Source organism: Ipomoea nil, unplaced genomic scaffold, assembly GCF_001879475.1.
Source record: "Ipomoea nil cultivar Tokyo-kokei standard unplaced genomic scaffold, Asagao_1.1 scaffold3314, whole genome shotgun sequence".
Classification (NCBI taxonomy): domain Eukaryota; kingdom Viridiplantae; phylum Streptophyta; class Magnoliopsida; order Solanales; family Convolvulaceae; genus Ipomoea; species Ipomoea nil.
The window spans coordinates 6,565,497-6,584,654 of record NW_017619742.1 but is presented as its reverse complement, the minus strand read 5'-3'; the positions used below and the strand labels follow the sequence as shown (position 1 = coordinate 6,584,654).

Genomic DNA, 19,158 nt, shown 5'->3' with positions numbered 1-19,158 from the left:
CGGTGGCGGTGGCGACGTTAGTGGTAGTGGTAGCAGTGGCAGTGGTGGTTGTGGTGGCGGTGGTGGCAGTGGAGGTGGTGGTGGCGGCGGTGGTAGCAGTGCCACCGGTGGTTGTGGTGACGGTGGCGGTGGCGATGGTGGTGGTGGTGGTGGCGGTGGTGGGGTGGTGGTGGAGACGGCGGCAGTAGTGGCGGTGGTAGGGTATTTTCGGTATTATAGTACTAAAGTTATTTCCAAATACTTGGGAATAGCTAATACCAGGGGGTCCCCTAGGAATGGCTATTCTCCATGCAAAGGGAATAGCTCATTCCTGGGAATGCTATTACCTTGAATAAAATGACAAAACAAAGAATGGAATATGTCTATTCCCGGGAACGATATTCCATTCCCGACCTATTCCATGAACCAAACACGCCATAAGATTTCCTAATTTATCCTTAATAAATATGATTATTCGTTAACTTTTCCGTTAAATATTATCTTTTCCGTTAATTTCTTTTAGTTCACCGTTAACTTACTCATTGATTTCAATAAGAAAGGTCTTAGGTTCGAACCTCATCCCAATCAAAGTTGACATAATTTAGTAGCTACAGCAAAAAATAATATTTAACCAATCAATAAATTAATGAAGAGAAATAATTTTATTAGTTATATTGTCTTTATTTTTCTCCAATGTAAAAATTCTTTACATTCAAATTCATCAATTGAATAAATTAATGAAGAGAAATAATTTTATTGCACTATACTACATACACATGCAGTATGCTATATATATATATATATATATATATATATATATATATATATATATATATATATATATATATATATATATATATATATATATATATATAATTTTAATTTTTGAAATTATAATTTATATTCTAAAAATGTTATTATTAAAATTTAAAATTATTTAACATTTTATCTAGAAGTTGACGGGGAGTGGGGAATCCCCGTTCCCGCCTAATTTCCCGTGGGACGGGGATGAGGAATATTTCCAATTTTCCGTCGGGGATGGGGACGGGGACGGGGACGGGGATGGGGATGAGGTAGCGGGGACGGGGACGGGGAGTATACTCCTCACCCCGCCCCGCCCCGTTGCCATCCCTATAACTAATAGCCTAGTCAAACAAGACTTATTCTAATACATGATATGACTAGACTTAGGATTACAAATAATAACATTACTAACATTTATTGACAAAAAGAATATTCAAATCACACAACAAATTGAAATAGAAAATTATCTCGCAATATCTTTGTTTGGAAATCAGCAGTTAGCTATTCAATATTAGTATATATTTAATATTTTATGCCATAATTTTTATTTGCTCTCCCTTTTGTCCCGTATTTGGTTTCAACCATACCAATACAATTATTTTATTGACAATTATAATCAATCTTGACTATATTATCTTGCATTTGTAAACTTAGAATTGTCTATTTAAATACGCAAATTTAACATTCAATTATCTATGCATGAACAATTCTAATATAATCTTGCATTAATATACTTTAAAGTACTTATTTTAAAAAAAATATTGGGCATTATCCCAATCGCGCAATGCGCGTAAAAAACTAGTTAATAGTAAAATAAAGCTAACTTATTAATAACCGATTCTATTACATTTTTTACGCAGAATTTTTCTTAAAGATTAATAGTAAAATAAGGCTAAATTATTAATAACCAATTCTATTCTATTTTTTTATGCAAAATCTTCCCTAAAAGATTAATAGTAAATATCTTAATGGTTCTTTTCCTTATACTGCTTATTGATTCTTTTCCATTTTTCAGAGTGTAGAAAAAATTCACATGACTAACATTTCCTTCCATTCATTTCCATTTTTCCATATTATTATTAATTTCATTTCCAATATTATTCTATATTATTTTGGCGTACGGCTTCCTTCCATTCATTTTCATTTTTCCATATTATTATTAATTGTTTAGGCGAGAACTTGTAAAGGAGGATATTGTTTTTATTAATTAATATAGAATATAGATTACCAATTAAAATTAAAGTTTTTATTATACTTGAACAATAATATTTTTAATTATTATTTGAAGATTTTGTAAAATAATAAGTAAAATTGTACTACGGATAGGAAAATATATGTACTTTAATTTTAATTTAAATTATTAATAATGAATTCTATTTCATTTTTTAACAAAATCTTCCTTAAAGATTAATAGTAAAATAAAGCTAAATTATTAATAACCAATTATATTATATTTTTTTTTACGCAGAATTTTTCTTAAAGATTAATAGTAAAATAAAGCTAAATTATTAATAACCGATTCTATTACATTTTTTTAAGCAGAATTTTTTTTTAAAGATTAATAGTAAAATAAGGCTAAATTATTAATAACCAATTCTATTCTATTTTTTACGCAAAATCTTCCGTAAAAGATTAATAGTAAAATATCTTAATGGTTCTTTTCCTTATACTGCTTATTGATTCTTTTTCATTTTTCAAAGTGTAGAAAACATTCACATGGCTAATATTTTCTTTCATTATTTTCCATATTTCCATATTATTATTAATTTTCTTTCCAATATTATTATTAATTGTTTGGGCATGCGCTTCCTTCCATTCTTTTTCATTTTTCATTCTATTATTAATTGTTTAGGCGGGAACTTGTATAGGAGGCAGGGACGGAGCCAAAGGGGGGGGGGGGGGGGGGACAGGAGGTCAACTTCCCCCCCCCCCCCCCCCCCCCTCACCCAACCCCCATCCCATATATAATTTTTGTATGTATATAGAGTATATGTGTTAGTATTAGTAAAATAAAACTATTAAATGTCAACAAGGGTTGATTTAGATGAGTTGGTTGAATACATATTGATTTATGCTAAAGGATAGGGGTTTGAATCTTGGCATTGCTATATTTTTAATAGTTGGCTTCAACAGTTTTTTTTTTTTTTTTGACTCATTCCCTATTATTTCAACACAGTCACATTTTTAATAGCTGTTTAATATTTAATTCACACACATATATATAAGTGTTTATTTTTTTAAAATTATTATCATCATCATCAACATTATTGTTGTTGTTGTTGTTGTTGTTGTTGTTGTTGTTGTTGTTGTTGTTGTTGTTGTTGTTGTTGTTGTTGTTATTATTATTATTATTATTATTATTATTACTACTAATACTACTAGTATTTTCACCCGTGCGATGCACGGAATGGAATTGTTGTAATATATTATGAATATTTAAATCGATAAAGAGTTAATATCACCAGAGGACACTTATCTTTCCTGACTATTCTAAATTTAATCCGAGACTATAGTTATTAATTATTATGATTTATTCTATGTTATAATTCTTACGTTAATATTCTTACTATTATTATTAACACTTAATTACTTTTAGATATTATTATTATCACTTATATTATTATTATATTATTATTATTACTACTAGTATTTTCACCCGTGCGATGCATGGAATGGAATTGTTGTAATATATTAAGAATATTTAAATCGATAAAGAGTTAATATCACCAGAGGACGCGTATCTTTCCTGACAATTCCAAATTTAATCCTAGACTATAGTTATTAATTATTACGATTTATTCTATGTTATAATTCTTACGTTAATATTCTTACTATTATTATTAACACTTAATTACTTTTAAATATTATTTTTACCACTTATATTATTATTATTATTATTATTATTATTATTATTATTATTATTATTATTATTATTATTATTATTATTATTATTATTATTATTATTAGTTTCTTTTCATGTTTTGTTAGTATATAATGGCCGTGAGGCACACAATAATAATATAACCATAATTAAATATTCTTGTATTGTATTCCGTGAGTCACAATAATAATATAACAATAATTAAATATTCTTCAATTCTAATATTCTTCTAGGATTTTTATTACCATCATTAATTATTCCCTAATTTACCATAATTAAATAATTTGACCAATTATAAAGAGAGATTATCAAATAATACACGGGACAATTTTTTAATTAAAAAATTTAAAAATTCATTAATAAAACATAAGGTTCTCATAGTTTTTTCTTAGAAACTATTTAATAAAGCATTTTTTTTAGAAATTGGTGGGCCAAACCGCCTACAGCTGTTTGCGGTGATGGAGAGATCTCGAAAAAATACGCGATATCAAAAAAACATTTGTCCAAAACGGACAACCGAGTCAAAAGTTATGCCTTGCCGAACTTTTGACACATCATAACTTTAACCCATAATTATTGTACGAATAGGAAAGTATAAATCAATATATTTTATTGGGAAGAGAGATTTTTTAGGAATTGGACGGGAAGTTAAAATTTCAAGATTTTGTTATTATATATAGTATAGATATAGATGTACAAAGGGAATTGTATTACACTATTTTAAAATTTTAGAATAGAATTTTTACCCAGAATTATTGTACGAATGGAAAGTAGAAATCAATATATTTTATTGGGAAGAAAGATTTTTTAGGAATTGGGCGGGAAGTTAAAATTCCAGGATTTTGTTATTATATATAGTATAGATAGTTACTTCTCAAGTTCTGTTAGTATATAATGGCCGTGAGGCACAATAATAATATAACCATAATTAAATATTCTTGTATTGTATTCCGTGAGTCACAATAATAATATAACAATAATTAAATATTCTTCAATTCTATATTCTTCTAGGATTTCTATTGCCATCATTAATTATTCGCTAATTTACCATAATTAAATAATTTGACCAATTATAAAGAGAGATTATTAAATAATGTACGGGACAATTTTTTAATTCAAAATTTAAAAAATTCATTAATAAAACATAAGGTTCTCATAGTTTTTTTCTTAGAAACTATTTAATAAAGCATTTTTTTTAAGAAATTGATGGCCAAACCGCCTACGGCGGTTGTGTGGGTGGGCTCACATTAAGCATTATACTGGCGCACTTTAACTACACAACATACACACATTAAACACACACACAAAATACATTCAGAATACAAACTCACGCACCTTAAGCACAAAACCACATGCACCTTAAGTTTTAACAACAACTCACATTAAATACACACTCACGCACATTAAGTACAAAACTCACGCACCTTAAACACACAAAACTCACGCACTTTAAAGTTTCAACAACAACTCACATTAAGTACACACTCACGCACATTAAGCACACAATTCACGCGCTTTAAGCTCAAGACTCACGCACCTTAAGTACAAAACTCACGCAAATTAAGCACAAATCTCACGCACCTTAAGCACAGGACTCACACACATTAAATACAAAACTCACACACATTAATCACCCGCACAACCGCACGGGAAGCATTCACCCGCATTGGAACTTTATATATATATACTAGATTTTTACGCGCATTGCGCGATTGGGATAATGCCCAATATTTTTTTTTTAAATAAGTACTTTAAAGTGTATCAAGGCAATATTAAATTAGAATTTTTCATGCATAAATAATAGAATGTTGAATTTGCATATTTAAATAGGTAATTCTAAGTTTACAAATACAAGATAATATAGTCAAGATTGATTATAATTGTCAATAAAATAATTGCATAGGTATACTTGAAACCAAATACGGGACATAAGGGAGAGCAAATAAAAATTTGGGCATAAAATATTAAATATATACTAATATTGAAGAGCTAACTGCTGATTGTCAAACAAGGACATTGCGAGATATTTTCTCACTTCAATTTGTTGTGTGATTTGAATACTCTTTTGTCAATAAATCCCCAAGTAGTTAATATGATTGACTTAATTTTTTTATTTTTTTTTAAATTATTATTATTATTATTATTATTATTATTATTATTGTTATTGTTGTTGTTGTTGTTGTTATTATTATTATCTATACCCTTAGGTCATTTTACATGTTAATATAAACAGCTATTTTTTTCAAATATTTGTTTACCAACCGTTGATATAATTCGCTGGTCAAATTCGCTAATATAATCTGCTAACACTAACCGCTAACTGCTGATTGTCAAACAAGGACATTGCGAGGTAGTTCTCATTTCAAATTGTTGTGTGATTTGAATATTCTCTTTGTCAACAAATCACTCAAGTAGTTAATATGATTGACTTTATTAATTATATTTTTTTAAATTTTTTCATGGTATTAATAAAATTCTTGGTAAATAAATATATAGCATTATTTTGTATTATAACTTTGATATTTAATTAAAAAATAGTGCACAAAAAAGATAATAGACAATGTAGTGAATATAATCAATTGATGAATTTGAATGTATAGAATTTTTTACATTGGAGAAATATAAAGACAATATAACTAATAAAATTATTTCTCTTAATTAATTTATTGATAATGTGAATAATTTTTTTTAATAAAGGCATTGTAGGGACAATGTAGCAAATATAATCAATTGATGAATTTGAATGTAAAGAATTTTTATATTGGAGAAAAATAAATACAATATAACTAATGGAATTATTTCTCTTATTTAATTTCTTGATAATAATAATTTGTTTTGAATAAAGACATTGTAGACACATAATTCTAAATTAAAGAAATGCATATGTATTATTTTTTGTTATAGCTACTAAATTATTATTTATTTATAATTTAATAAGAGTAAAATAGAGTACTAGTTATGCCAACTTTGATTGGGATGAGGTTCGAACCTAAGACCTTTCTTATCGAAATCAATGAGTAAGTTAACGGTGAACTAACATAAATTAACAGAAAAGATAATATTTAACGGAAAAGTTAACGGAAAATCATATTCATTAAGGATAATAATAAGAGTAAAATAGAGTACTAATTATGCCAACTTTGATTGGGATGAGGTTCCAACGTAAGACCTTTCTTATCAAAATCAATGAGTAAGTTAACGGTGAACTAACATAAATTAACGGAAAAGATAATATTTAACGGAAAAGTTAACGGAAAATCATATTCATTAACGATAAATTAGGAAATTTTAAGAAAAAAATAAAATCTGATCAATCTGAGCCATTCATTTGATTAAAAAACATGACCGCCATTTTTTCTACCCATTATAGGCCTAACTCTCTTGGGCTCTTATTAGTATAGTAGATATATATATATATATATATATATATATATATATATATATATATATATATATATATATATATATATATATATATATATATATATATATATATATATTTATTTATTTATTTATTTATTTATTTATTTATTTAAAATTGTAATTTTATTTTATTATTACATTATTACATAGAGTTTTTATTATGTTTGAACAATAATATTACCAATTATATTATAAAATATAATACCATACATAATATTACTAATTATGCAATATTACCAATTAATATATTTTAATTAATTTCTATTTGATATCTACTTACTAAATAAGCTTTATTACAAAAGTTTGGATGAGAGAATGAAATAGGAGAATTTTGTTTACACACACAATAATTTGTTTACTAGGTTCATACACACAACATTATCTATCATGTCAATTATCATTCGTTCTCAACTAGGTTTATAATTTGTCTAATGCAAGTTCATAAACTTATATTTGGAGGTTCATAAAATGATAAGAAAACAACATTATACCTCTATCATATTAAACATCATTCATCATAAAGTTGGTTAATAATTTATCTAAATTGTTGTTTCATAAACTCGAAGTTGAAGATTTATAAACACAATGTTACACTTCCATCATGTTAAATGTCATTCATCTTTTAGGGTGTGTTTGGAAACCTGGAAAATGAGTTCTGGAAATCATTTTCCAAGTTTCCATTGTTTGGATGTGCCTGGAAAATCAAGTCAACGGAAATCATTTTCCGTTGACTTTGGAAAATAGGCTTGTTTTTGAGGAAAATGACTTCCCCTTTTTTTGAGGGGAAGTCATTTTCCAACTTTTACACCAACATCACACCACCACCTCACTACCACCATCAACACCATACCACCACTGCTGCCACCACCACCACCACCACCATACCACCGTAACCATCATCGCCGCCACCACCGTAACCATCGCCGCCGCCACCACCATCACCATACCACTGCCACCATCACACCACCACCACCACTACCACCACCGCCGCCGTCACCATCACCACCATACCATCGCAACCACCGTCGCCGCCACCACCACCATCCCACAACCGCCGCCGCCATCACCATTCCACCGCCACTGCCACAACCGCCGCCGCCCCCACCACCATCACCGCCACCACCATCACCACGACCACCACCACCACTGCCGCCACCACCACCACCATACCATCGCCGCCGCCGCCGCCACCACCACAACCACCACCATGACCACACCACCGCAACCACCGCCACCACCACCACCACCATAACACTACAACCACCGCCACCACCATACCACTGCCACCACACCATCACACCACCACCACTACCAACGCCGACGCCGCCACCACCACCACCATACCACCGCAACCACCGCCACCACCACCATCACACCACCACCACTACCACCACTACCGCCGCCGCCGCCACCACCACCACCGCCGCCGCCGCCGCCACCACCACCGCAACCACCGTTGCCGCCACCACCACCACCATACCACAGCCGTCGCCACCACCACCATACCACTGCAACCACCACCACCACACCACCACCACCACCACCACCACGACCATACCACCGCAACCACCATCGCTGCCGCCACCACCATACCACCGCAACCACCGCCACCACCGTCATACCACCACCAATTATTATTATTATTATTATTATTATTATTATTATTATTATTATTATTATATAACAAATAACACCACTACCACTACACCACCACCACCACCCTAATATTTTTTTTATATATTATTAGTTATTTTTTTATTATATTTAAAATTATTATTATATTATTATATATTATTATACATGTTGTAATATTCTAAATAAAATAATTAAAATGTTTAATTATACAATTCTACTCATTTTTCAGATAATGAACCAAACACACAAAAACAGTTTTCCAGAATGCAACCAAACACTGGAAAGGAAAATGTTTTCTGAAAAATGATTCATTTTCCGGCTTTCCAAACGGACCCTTAACTTATTTCATAATTTGAATTTGAAGAATAGGTCACATTTTCTGCGCCAGGTAGGGGTCGAACCTACGACTTTCTGCTTAGGAAATAGATGCTCTATCCACTGAGCTACAGGCGCCAATTGTCAAATGTCATTCATTTTTTATGTTAGGTTTACTGTAGGTTCATAAATTTTAAATGGGTAATTTGGGAGGTCTGACGCGCCAGGTAGAGGTCGAACCTACGACTTTCTGCTTAGGAAACAGACGCTCTATCCACTGAGCTACAGGCGCCAATTGTCAAATGTCATTCATTTTTTATGTTAGGTGTATTGTAGGTTCATAAATTTTAAATGGGTAATTTGTGAGGTCTGACGCGCCATGTAGGGGTCGAACCTACGACTTTCTGCTTAGGAAACAGACGCTCTATCCACTGAGCTACAGGCGCCGGTTGTTTTCCTTCTGCAACATATTAGATATCTTCTTAAATATCTTCAAGTTGCAATATCCCTATCAAAATATTTCATAGAAGCATACAAACTCTGTCTGGGCGCCATCAGTCAATAAATTGCATGAGTATCTATTACAGTTAGTCAATATCCTTTTATAGTAAAAGACAAAAAACCCAAAAAAGAAGACACCAAGACAAGAAAGCTATAGGTAAGCAAGCAAGGAGGTAAGGTGCAAAAGGGCGAGGGCCGTGAGGCAAGGGGCTATATATATATATATATATATATATATATATATGTGTGTGTGTGTGTGTGTGTGTGTGTATTCAAATGAGGACAAGTATATTATAGAGGACTGTGAGGACAGATGTAGTGTGTGCCATTAGCCGGTATGTCGTGTGCATAGACGAATGTAGTCGTGTGCCACAGTTTGTATGTCGCGTGCTAGATTTGTTTATTTATAGAGCCTGGGTTCGAAACCTAATGTTTACATTTATTCTTGTGTGCCATTATGTATTAAGTTGTGTGCCTGGTATTAATTTGTTGTGTGCCCATTATTTGTCCTCACAGTCCTCTATATATTGTTGTCCTCATTTGAACTCAACCCTATATATATATATATATATATATATATATATATATATATATATATATATATATATATATATATATATATATATATATATATAGAAAAACGCTCATATGTGGTCATGTCATTAGGTGTGGTCGTGTGGTCGTATCTGGGTCGTTGAATCAGTTTAATCTAAAGGCAGTGGTAATTCTCAGAATTTTCGCGCGTTTTAGTAAGTGGGGGTGTTATGGTAATTACAGTGACCATTTATAGCGGGCGGGTTCCAGAATACACCAACAGTGTTGACAACATACACCAATAGTGTAATAAAACACACCACAGTGAAACACACCAATGGTGTATTCCCGTGTTATGGTAATTACAATGGCCAGTTATAGCGGTCGGGTTTCAGAATACACCAACAGTGTTGACAACATGCACCAATAGTGTAATAAAACACACAACAATGTGATTTTCCCTATTCCGGTGTTTTATGACAAGTTTACCCTTACAGTTCTCTGGGTAGGAGAATGTGCGCGAAAATACTGGAAAAAATCTTGATTAATATGAATCATTAGATCTATCTAATCTAATGGTCTATAATTGACCATATGACCACACCTAACAACATGGCCACATGTGAGCGCTCCTCTATATATATATATATATATATATATATATATATATATATATATATATATATATATATATATATATATACACTAATAAGAGCCCAAGAGAGTTAGACCTATAATGGGTAGAAAAAATGGCAAGTCAGAGATTTTAATCAAATGAATTTCGGTTAGTTCACCGTTAACTTGCTCATTGATTTCAATAAGAAAGGTCTTAAGTTCGAACCTCATCCCAATCAAAGTTGGCATAATTAGTACTCTATTTTTTTTTTTTTGAATGTTACTAGCTCTATTACATTGTAGTATCTGTTCATATACTTTCTCAACCTACTGAAACACAAAGAGCTAATAACGCCTCCACTGAGGCTTGAACTCACAACCTTCCAAACGAAAGTCTAACCCGGGTACCATTAGACCACATAGTCCTGGTAATTAGTACTCTATTTTATTCTTATTAAATTAAATAATATTTTAGTAACTACAACAAAAAATAATATTTAACCAATCAATAAATTAATGAAGAGAAATAATTTTATTAGTTATATTGTCTTTATTTTTATCCAATGTAAAAATTCTTTACATTCAAATTCATCAATTGAATATATTCACTACATTGTCTATTATCTTTTTTGTGCACTATTTTTTTTAATTAAATATCAAAGTTATAATACAAAATAATGCTATATATGTATTTACCAAGTATTTTATTAATATCATGATGAAAAAATTAAAAAAAATATAATTAATAAAACCAATCATATCAACTACTTGAGGGATTTGTTGACAAAGAGAGTATTCAAATCACACAACAAATTGAAGTGAGAACTATCTCGCAATGTCTTTGTTTGAAAACTAGCAGTTAGCGGATTATATTAGCGGATTTGACCAGTGAATTATATCAACGGTTGGTAAAAAGGTATTTGAAAAAATAAGATGTTTAGGTTAACATGTAAAATGACCTAATGATATAATAATAACAATAACAACAACAACAACAACAACAACAACAACAACAACAACAATAATAATAATAATAATAATAATAATAATAATAATAATAATAATAATAATAATAATAATTGTTTTTAAAAAATAAAAAATAAAAAAAGAAAATATAATTAAGTCAATCATATTAACTACTTGGGGGATTTATTGATAAAAAAAGTATTCAAATCACACAACAAATTGAAGTGAAAACTGCCTCGCAATGTCATTGTTTGACAATCAACAGTTAGCTCTTCAATATTAGTATGTATTTAATATTTTACGCCCTAATTTTTATTTGCTCTCCCTTATATCCCGTATTTGGTTTCAACCATACCTATATAATTATTTTATTGAAAATTATAATCAATCTTGACTATATTATCATTTGTAAATTAAACTTAGAATTACCTATTTAAATAGGCAAATTCAACATTCAATTATCTATTGCATGAACAATTCCAATATAATCTTGCATTGATATATACTTTAAAGTACTTATTTAAAAATCACATTGGTCATTATCTCAATCGCGCAATGCGCGTAAAAAACTAATATATATATATAATTGTGTTGTTGTTTGGTTATTGTTTGTAAACATAGATTATTTTTCATTCATAAACGGATATGAACGAATTGTGATCATAATTATAAACATATGCGTGTGTTTGGCTATTAAGCGTTGATGAACGTATTCATGAATGTAAACGAACATGTTCATAACCGTGTTTATTAACGATCATGTTTGTGAACGTGTTCATTAACGAAACAAACATTTTTGTGAATATGTTCGCAAACATTAACGAACACTAATGAATTCTTAACAAACGAACATGAATGTTCAGTTCGCTAACAACCTGGACATCGTAGAATATTTATGAGGCTATAGCCTTCTGGGGTCTCCCCTCTCTATTTGATTAAAAAAAAAAAAAAATCATAGAAACAGTAATCAGAAGAATGTGCCTCAATCCTGAGCAATCTAGATAGGGAAGATAGCACAAGCAACCAAATATTCTTCTTTATACTTGTATCAAAACCACATGAAGCTTTAAAAACCACACAGCATTACAGATTACATCAAACGGAAAAAAGCAACCTAAATGTTGTTTGGAACATCCTATCCAGAAAAGCATGTGTGGGGGCAGAAGTAATAACCCGAGTTGCCAAGCGGGGGGATGAGATGACTATTTCGCTGCTTGTTCGACGACCTGAGATTTCTTCCAAGCCTCGTCCATGTCAGTCCTATGCAGAGGTGGCAGAGAAAATGCGCTCACAGTTGAGCTTCCGCTTCTGATCTCCTCCAACGTCTGCAGCGCTGAGTTCGTAAGGTTCAGGTACATATTCCCCACGTTTTCTATTTCAGCCAGTTCCTCGGGGACTTTGAGAGGCCTCTCCTCGTTATTCTCGGTTATGGCTTTCTTGAGGTTATCTCGCAGCAGTGTCTCACACTCCCGCATTAGCTGTTTGAGTACATCAGTGTTGAAGAACGGCTCTTCGAGCACCTTTTGTATGAAAGGTAAGCGAAGGAGAGCGCCACTACACTTATCGTATTTTTTCAAAATCTTAACTAACCCTGCATATAGTAGATTTGGCGACAATCAACACAAACAGTTTGGTTTAAGATGTTAAGCAGCAAATATGGTCTTTTTTGAAATTCAAGACAGTATGGTTCTCCGTAGATGAGTTGAAAACTGACATGTTCAATGCTAACCATGAATCGAAAACAGTTTTATATACTTCCTTATGCACAAAGGGCACTGCCCGTTTACCAAGTATTTACTAATGCAAACCAAGATAGATAATAATAAAAGGCAGGGTATATGGAGCTGCAAGTACCTGTATAGTTAAGGGCACTGTAATTCTCCAACAAAACCATCTCTCCATGAAGATCTACTATCTCTCTACCTACTTTCATCAGCTTTTCACACGAATCATTTGAATCTGCCACTCTTTCTTTCAGCACCTACACACAACCCGATTGCAAAAAACATTACTCCTCCGGCTCCTTGCAACAAGTTAAAAGGTAATGCCACCCAACATTCCAACACGAAGATCAATCATGACATCGGACCGACAATGATATGCTGCCAAAGTCCTAAACACAACTCCTACTAAATGTGGTTCTTGTCTCACATATTTCCCACAGACCACTTAACAAATCCCGGTTCGGAATGCTTTGATCATGGACTCATAAGGTAATGCTGTTAGTTTCCTAGCTACTATTACCTCAGATAACATATGCATCACAAAAAGAAACATGTCAAGTTATTTTCTAATCAATATCAATACAATCTAAACCTATAATCCAAAGGGGTAGCTCAAGTGGCAAATGAACTTCTTTCTCGGTATGATCCTTGGGATAGCCCGGGTTCAATTTTCAAAAGTGACAATTCTCCTTGGGCCAGCTCCCATGCCTCCCGGAGCAAACGATGAAAAGAGATAGACCCGAAACACCTCGTGGTTTAAAAAAAATATATTCTAAACCTAGACTTCATGTGGTTTTTGAAGTGATTTCAGTTAGATGTTATGCAGTGATAAAGAGAATCCCAAAGCCTCCAATATGTAAAAACCAATGAAATAATAGTCCCTATATTCATATTCAAATACCCAAATAAATATATCACAGCTACAACAAAGAAGCAATCAATTACAGCAATTTATTTAATTTTCCATAATAAAATCAAGGACAACAAAAGATGCAAAATTTATAGAAAGCAAAGAAAAAGATTAAGAAATAAGCAATGAAATTGGAGAAACATGGGAAGATTACAAAGGATGGATACCTTCAATCTGATAACATACTCTTCCTCCTTATCCATGAAGAACCCATTAAACTTTTCGATCTCCTTCCCCAAAAGGGTCTCGAAATCCGTCACATCCGGCGGCGCCTCCGCGCCGGCCGAGGAATCCACACCCTGACCCTCCGTTTCCTGATCCAGCCTCTGCCGTTTATTGGGCCGGCTAGTCTCACCCTCTTTGGGATAAACCACCTTGAGCTGCTTCTTCAGATCCTTGTACGACAAGAACATGCCTTCCCATTCAGGAAGCACCTCCTCTATACGGCTGCTCAAACTACGCAACCTCTTCGAAAACTTCATCGATCTTTTTTCCCCTGAAAAAATAATTTCTGCTTGTATATACGATGGAAAGGAATCAAAGGATGAAAGTGGAGAATTAAGATAAGTATTAAAATTAAAATACAAATAATATATGCATATATATGGAGAGAGAGAGAGAGAGAGTGTGGGTGAAGGAACCGAAGGATGGAGAATATTCGGATTTCGGAGTGGCATTATATGGGAGGCAGTCAGGCAGAATATAGGAATCCGGAAGTTGGGAATATGCTCTTGGGTTGACCGCTACGAGGATAGCGCTGTATACATAATTACATAGTATTTTGTCAACACTCAACAACTTTTTGTTTACAGCTTGATTATTTGTTCTGTATTTTTGTATCATTCTTTTTATAACCAAGGTTTTTGATAGGGTAAATGGTATCGGGGTTATGACTACGCTACGAATAAATATATTGTGAATAAGTAAAAGATGACACTCGGTTGGTCAGTTGATCGATCTACCGTGTGACGACTGAGCGGTCTGAGACAATATTATATTATAAGTAACGAGCGATTACAAGTGAAGTAGATTGCAATGTAGGCAATGTTGTATCTAGTCATTTTTCATATATATATATATATATATATATATATATATATATATATATATATATATATATATATATATATATCATGGTTGCAGTAGGCGCTAGGCGCTAGTCGGGCGCTCGGGCAGCGCGTAGCGCCTAAGCGGTCTAGGCGGCGCCTAGGCGGAATCTAGGCGGCGCTAGTCGGGCGCCAAAAAAACAGTGGTAGACTTGCAGTTTGACAATTTTAATGAGGTTGTTTTCAACATTTATTCAAATAACACATCCAAATAAATGAATTAATGATAATTCATAAGTCATAACATCAAAACTATGGTTTTCAAAAAAAAAAATTATATATATATAAATGAAAAAAATTAGCAAGGTCAAGTCGGCCAGGTTAACTCGGCTAACTCGACAGAAATTGACGAGTAAACTCGGCGTAATCGGCCGAGTTAGGCGCTAGGCGGCCGAATTAGGCGCTAGGCGGGCGCCTAGGCGGCCGGTCTCCTAGGCAGGAGCCTAGGGGGGAAATCGCCACGGCTTAGGGGCGCCTAGCGCCTAGGCGGCGATTACTCGGTGCCTAGGCGGGATTTTTGCAACCCTGATATATATATAGTTAATAACTAAAATGGTCCCTTGACTATTGTGAAATTACCAATTTGGTCCTCGACTATCCTTTTTACCCAATTAAGTCCTCAACTATGAAAAACTAACTCAATTTAGTCCTCCGTTAATTTATCTGTTTGTTGACCGTCGAAATTGAGGGTAAAACTGTAATTCTATAAACTTTCTCCCTCCTTCCAATTTAGCAGCGTCAAACTCCGTGGTAGTACCTCCGGCCACCTCGGTGCATGCACTTTTCTCTCTACATACACAGAAATTACTAATTTTTTGAACAATAAGAAGGACATCATCACAGAGCAACCCAATCATCAAACTTTATTTTAATTTTAGTCAGATAATTTGTGTTAGGGAGGCAGGAGCAGACGCATCATTAACTCGAAGGGGAGAGTTTTCGGCACAGTTATCGAAATAAGGAAATCCCTAAAGTGGGATACAAAAGAAGGAAAGTGTCTTTGGCGTAGGCGACATTGAGCTTTTGAGATATCGCTTTCCAAAAAGACGACATTGCTTAATACGGAAAAAAAGAAATACCATCTATATAGAGTTTTACTGATTGAAATACATTTATATGGAAGTATACACAATAAAATACAAATTCAATTTTATTTTATTTTATAGATAATGATTAATGCAATTAATAAGTAATGATTTGTAACATATAATCATTAGATGTTGAACTAAAAAAATAAAGTAAATAAGTAGTAATGATCGTATATACAACAACTGTTAACATAATTATTATTATCATATGTCTAAAGTGTTAAGTTCACCATACACACTGTCATGAATGAAATATTTAACCGACCATGGATAAATTTTTTCAACATGACATGAACATTAACCATGAGTAGTACAACGTTGTCCTCCAAACTGAATAAAACGACATCGTCCTCCGTTGTATTAATATTAAAATGTGTTGTTATTTCCTCCCACTGTTCTGTGAAAAAAGTTCAAGTTGTGTCAAAGTATAGGTCTAGCTTTCGAGATCCACATACTATTTGAAGCGTAGCGTCAACGAACTCGTCGGAATCTCTGAGGAATGCAGACAATCGAGCTTTCTATAGTGACGAAACAAAGAAATGAATTAGTAAATAATTGTTAGAAATGAATTAGAATATTATTAATGTATATTATTTCTTACCGCTCCAGGTTGTGAGAAATCCGTATACAAAGAACGACATCGTTCTACCTGAATTGAATATGCTGGGGACAGTGCAGATTTGGCCTTTACACGTATTCGGTCTAAGGTTTAAAAAACGAGTAATTAATTATTGGAATATGTAACATAAATTTTGGCGGTTCATTAAAGTGTATAGTTACCTGGTTGATATGGTCGAGAAGGAATGTGGTACGCATTTGGTTGAAAATAAGGGTACCTCTTCAACATTCCATAGAAAGTATAGCAAAATGTTTCAAAAGTGAAGAAACCAGTATGTCTAAATAGCACCCTGTCCCCTATTCTTAACAAATTCGCACTAATGAAATCAGAAATTCATGTAGTGAAGTGCATGTTTTCAACTGACACTTCGATTGCGAACGACGAACCATATTTCAAGATCGCAGTCGTTGTGAAGTGTTGCATTAGATGTCGATACATGCAATTTGGGATTTTCTAATTTTAAATTAAAAAAAAAAAACAAAATTAGGGCACAATAAAAAAAAAACATATTGGAATAGAATTTAAAAGAAAGAAATATCGAAGTAAAATTGATTAATTTACCATGGTCACACGCGACCTAATTGTAATAAAAAACCATACAATAGTAGATCTCGTAATATCCGGCAAATGTTTTTGATCATTGCAAGCTACAATAAAGCAAAGGAAAAAATAGTTATAAATACACATTATAAATTTGAAATATGAAATGACTTATGTGAGGGAAGGATTAGTGTTTGTAGGCCATGTTGTAGGACGTCATAGGTATAACGCTCTGCATCTTGAAAATTCTGAAATGCAATTGGATCGGACACATTTAGTCCTAGCATTTTCATATATTTGACTCATGAAGGAGGTGCAAAACATATATATTGATCTTCTGATGTATGCTGTATAATTGCATACAATAATTTCCTTCCATTGATTGTAGTTGCGAAATAACGTTTCATATTATAACGTTGTTGGTTGACGCATGAAACCTTTGAAAATTCTACAAAAATATCCATGATGATGGAAGAGAAATTTGTAAATTGGTAAGGAGTTTGAAAATGGATAAGGAGTTTGGAGCAAAATAATTTGTGCTGGAGTTTGGAGCAAAATGAATCAGTAGTTGTGCTTCTATAAAATGGACGGAGGGGGTATAAATATTATTCGTATAACGCGTATGGCATAGGCGTTATTCGAATTTGTCAGGCAATATTCGAATAACGCCTATGCCATACACGATATTCGAATATTGCATTGTAATTCGAATAACGCGTATGCTATACGCGAAAAATTCGTGGAAGAACGAACTTCTTTGTAAAATTATGAACATTTGGCCCTCATTGTACTTACATGGAAATGTGAAACTTGTAAAAATAAATTTTTATGTAAAAAAATGTTAACATAGAAAGTAGAAACCATCTGCATTTTCATTGAAGGTTTGTGTACAAGGAGTGTATTTTGTAAATGTCACTACGACCGTGAAATAAACCTTGGGCATTGGTTTGACGAATGTGTTCGAGCGCGACAATACATACATCGTCCCGTGGATCTTGTATTTCCATGGTCCATTTCCATTGGGTAGCGACGAGTTTGTGTTTGTCCAGGACGCGAATCTCGCCTAGCAGATACTGGTGGAAGTATAGTGTGATCACTACTCCTTTCAATTTCATACCGATGCCCAATCAAGTTAGAGGTCATCCTGGCGGCGGCGGCTCCAAACAGAGAATACATGTTGTGTATTCCTACCAAGGTCACTGCTATTAAGGTAGTCTTTGATATATATAATCGCTCCACTCTTACCCCAAGTATCTGTATGGCTAATACATCATTTTAACTCCAAAATCAAAGGAATTGAAAGAGAAATAATATAAATAAAGCTAAGGGAAATAGAAAATGCAGCACTAATTGAAATTTGCAGTTGTTCTGATGCGCTGAAATTTGCAGCTGTTCTGATTCGCTAAATGCTCTCAACGCTGCCATGGTCTGCTCCGGGTCCATTTGCCGGTGAGGAAGAATTGTGACATGAGATTCGTGACAAGGAAATGTGTGGGATGGTTTACGGATCAGGGAAAG

The 19,158-nt window shown here is 33.1% G+C and overlaps 1 protein-coding gene and 3 non-coding genes across 5 annotated transcripts; all 4 read right to left on the bottom strand.

Annotated features, from left to right (window-relative positions):
• Positions 1–9,102: 9,102 nt before the first annotated feature.
• On the bottom strand, positions 9,103–9,175 carry TRNAR-CCU. Its single transcript has one exon. It is a non-coding gene; the product is annotated as a tRNA-Arg (tRNA).
• An 81-nt stretch (positions 9,176–9,256) lies between these two features.
• Positions 9,257–9,329, bottom strand: TRNAR-CCU. Its single transcript has one exon. It is a non-coding gene; the product is annotated as a tRNA-Arg (tRNA).
• An 81-nt stretch (positions 9,330–9,410) lies between these two features.
• On the bottom strand, positions 9,411–9,483 carry TRNAR-CCU. The gene has a single exon. It is a non-coding gene; the product is annotated as a tRNA-Arg (tRNA).
• A 3,148-nt stretch (positions 9,484–12,631) lies between these two features.
• On the bottom strand, positions 12,632–14,932 carry LOC109169589 (SPX domain-containing protein 1-like). 2 transcript variants are annotated; one of them, XM_019318468.1, is made up of 4 exons: positions 14,455–14,932; positions 13,508–13,634; positions 12,847–13,244; positions 12,632–12,801 (listed from the first exon to the last, which is right to left on the bottom strand). In XM_019318468.1, exons 1-3 carry the CDS (start codon positions 14,767–14,769, stop codon positions 12,856–12,858), a joined length of 831 nt encoding a protein of 276 aa, XP_019174013.1. In that variant the 5' UTR covers positions 14,770–14,932; the 3' UTR covers positions 12,632–12,801; positions 12,847–12,855. The 2 variants fall into 2 exon arrangements, with proteins under 2 accessions (XP_019174013.1, XP_019174011.1); XM_019318466.1 differs by having other exon boundaries at positions 12,632–12,816; positions 12,851–13,244.
• Positions 14,933–19,158: the final 4,226 nt, after the last annotated feature.

Coding starts and splice junctions, on each gene's coding strand:
- LOC109169589 (XM_019318468.1), bottom strand. CDS start 14,769: ATGAAGTTTTCGAAGAGGTTGCGTAGTTTGAGCAGCCGTATAGAGGAG. Junction 13,635..14,454: donor AGTATGTTATCAGATTGAAG/GTATCCATCCTT, acceptor GGTTGTGTGTAG/GTGCTGAAAGAAAGAGTGGC. Junction 13,245..13,507: donor CAGTGCCCTTAACTATACAG/GTACTTGCAGCT, acceptor TACTATATGCAG/GGTTAGTTAAGATTTTGAAA.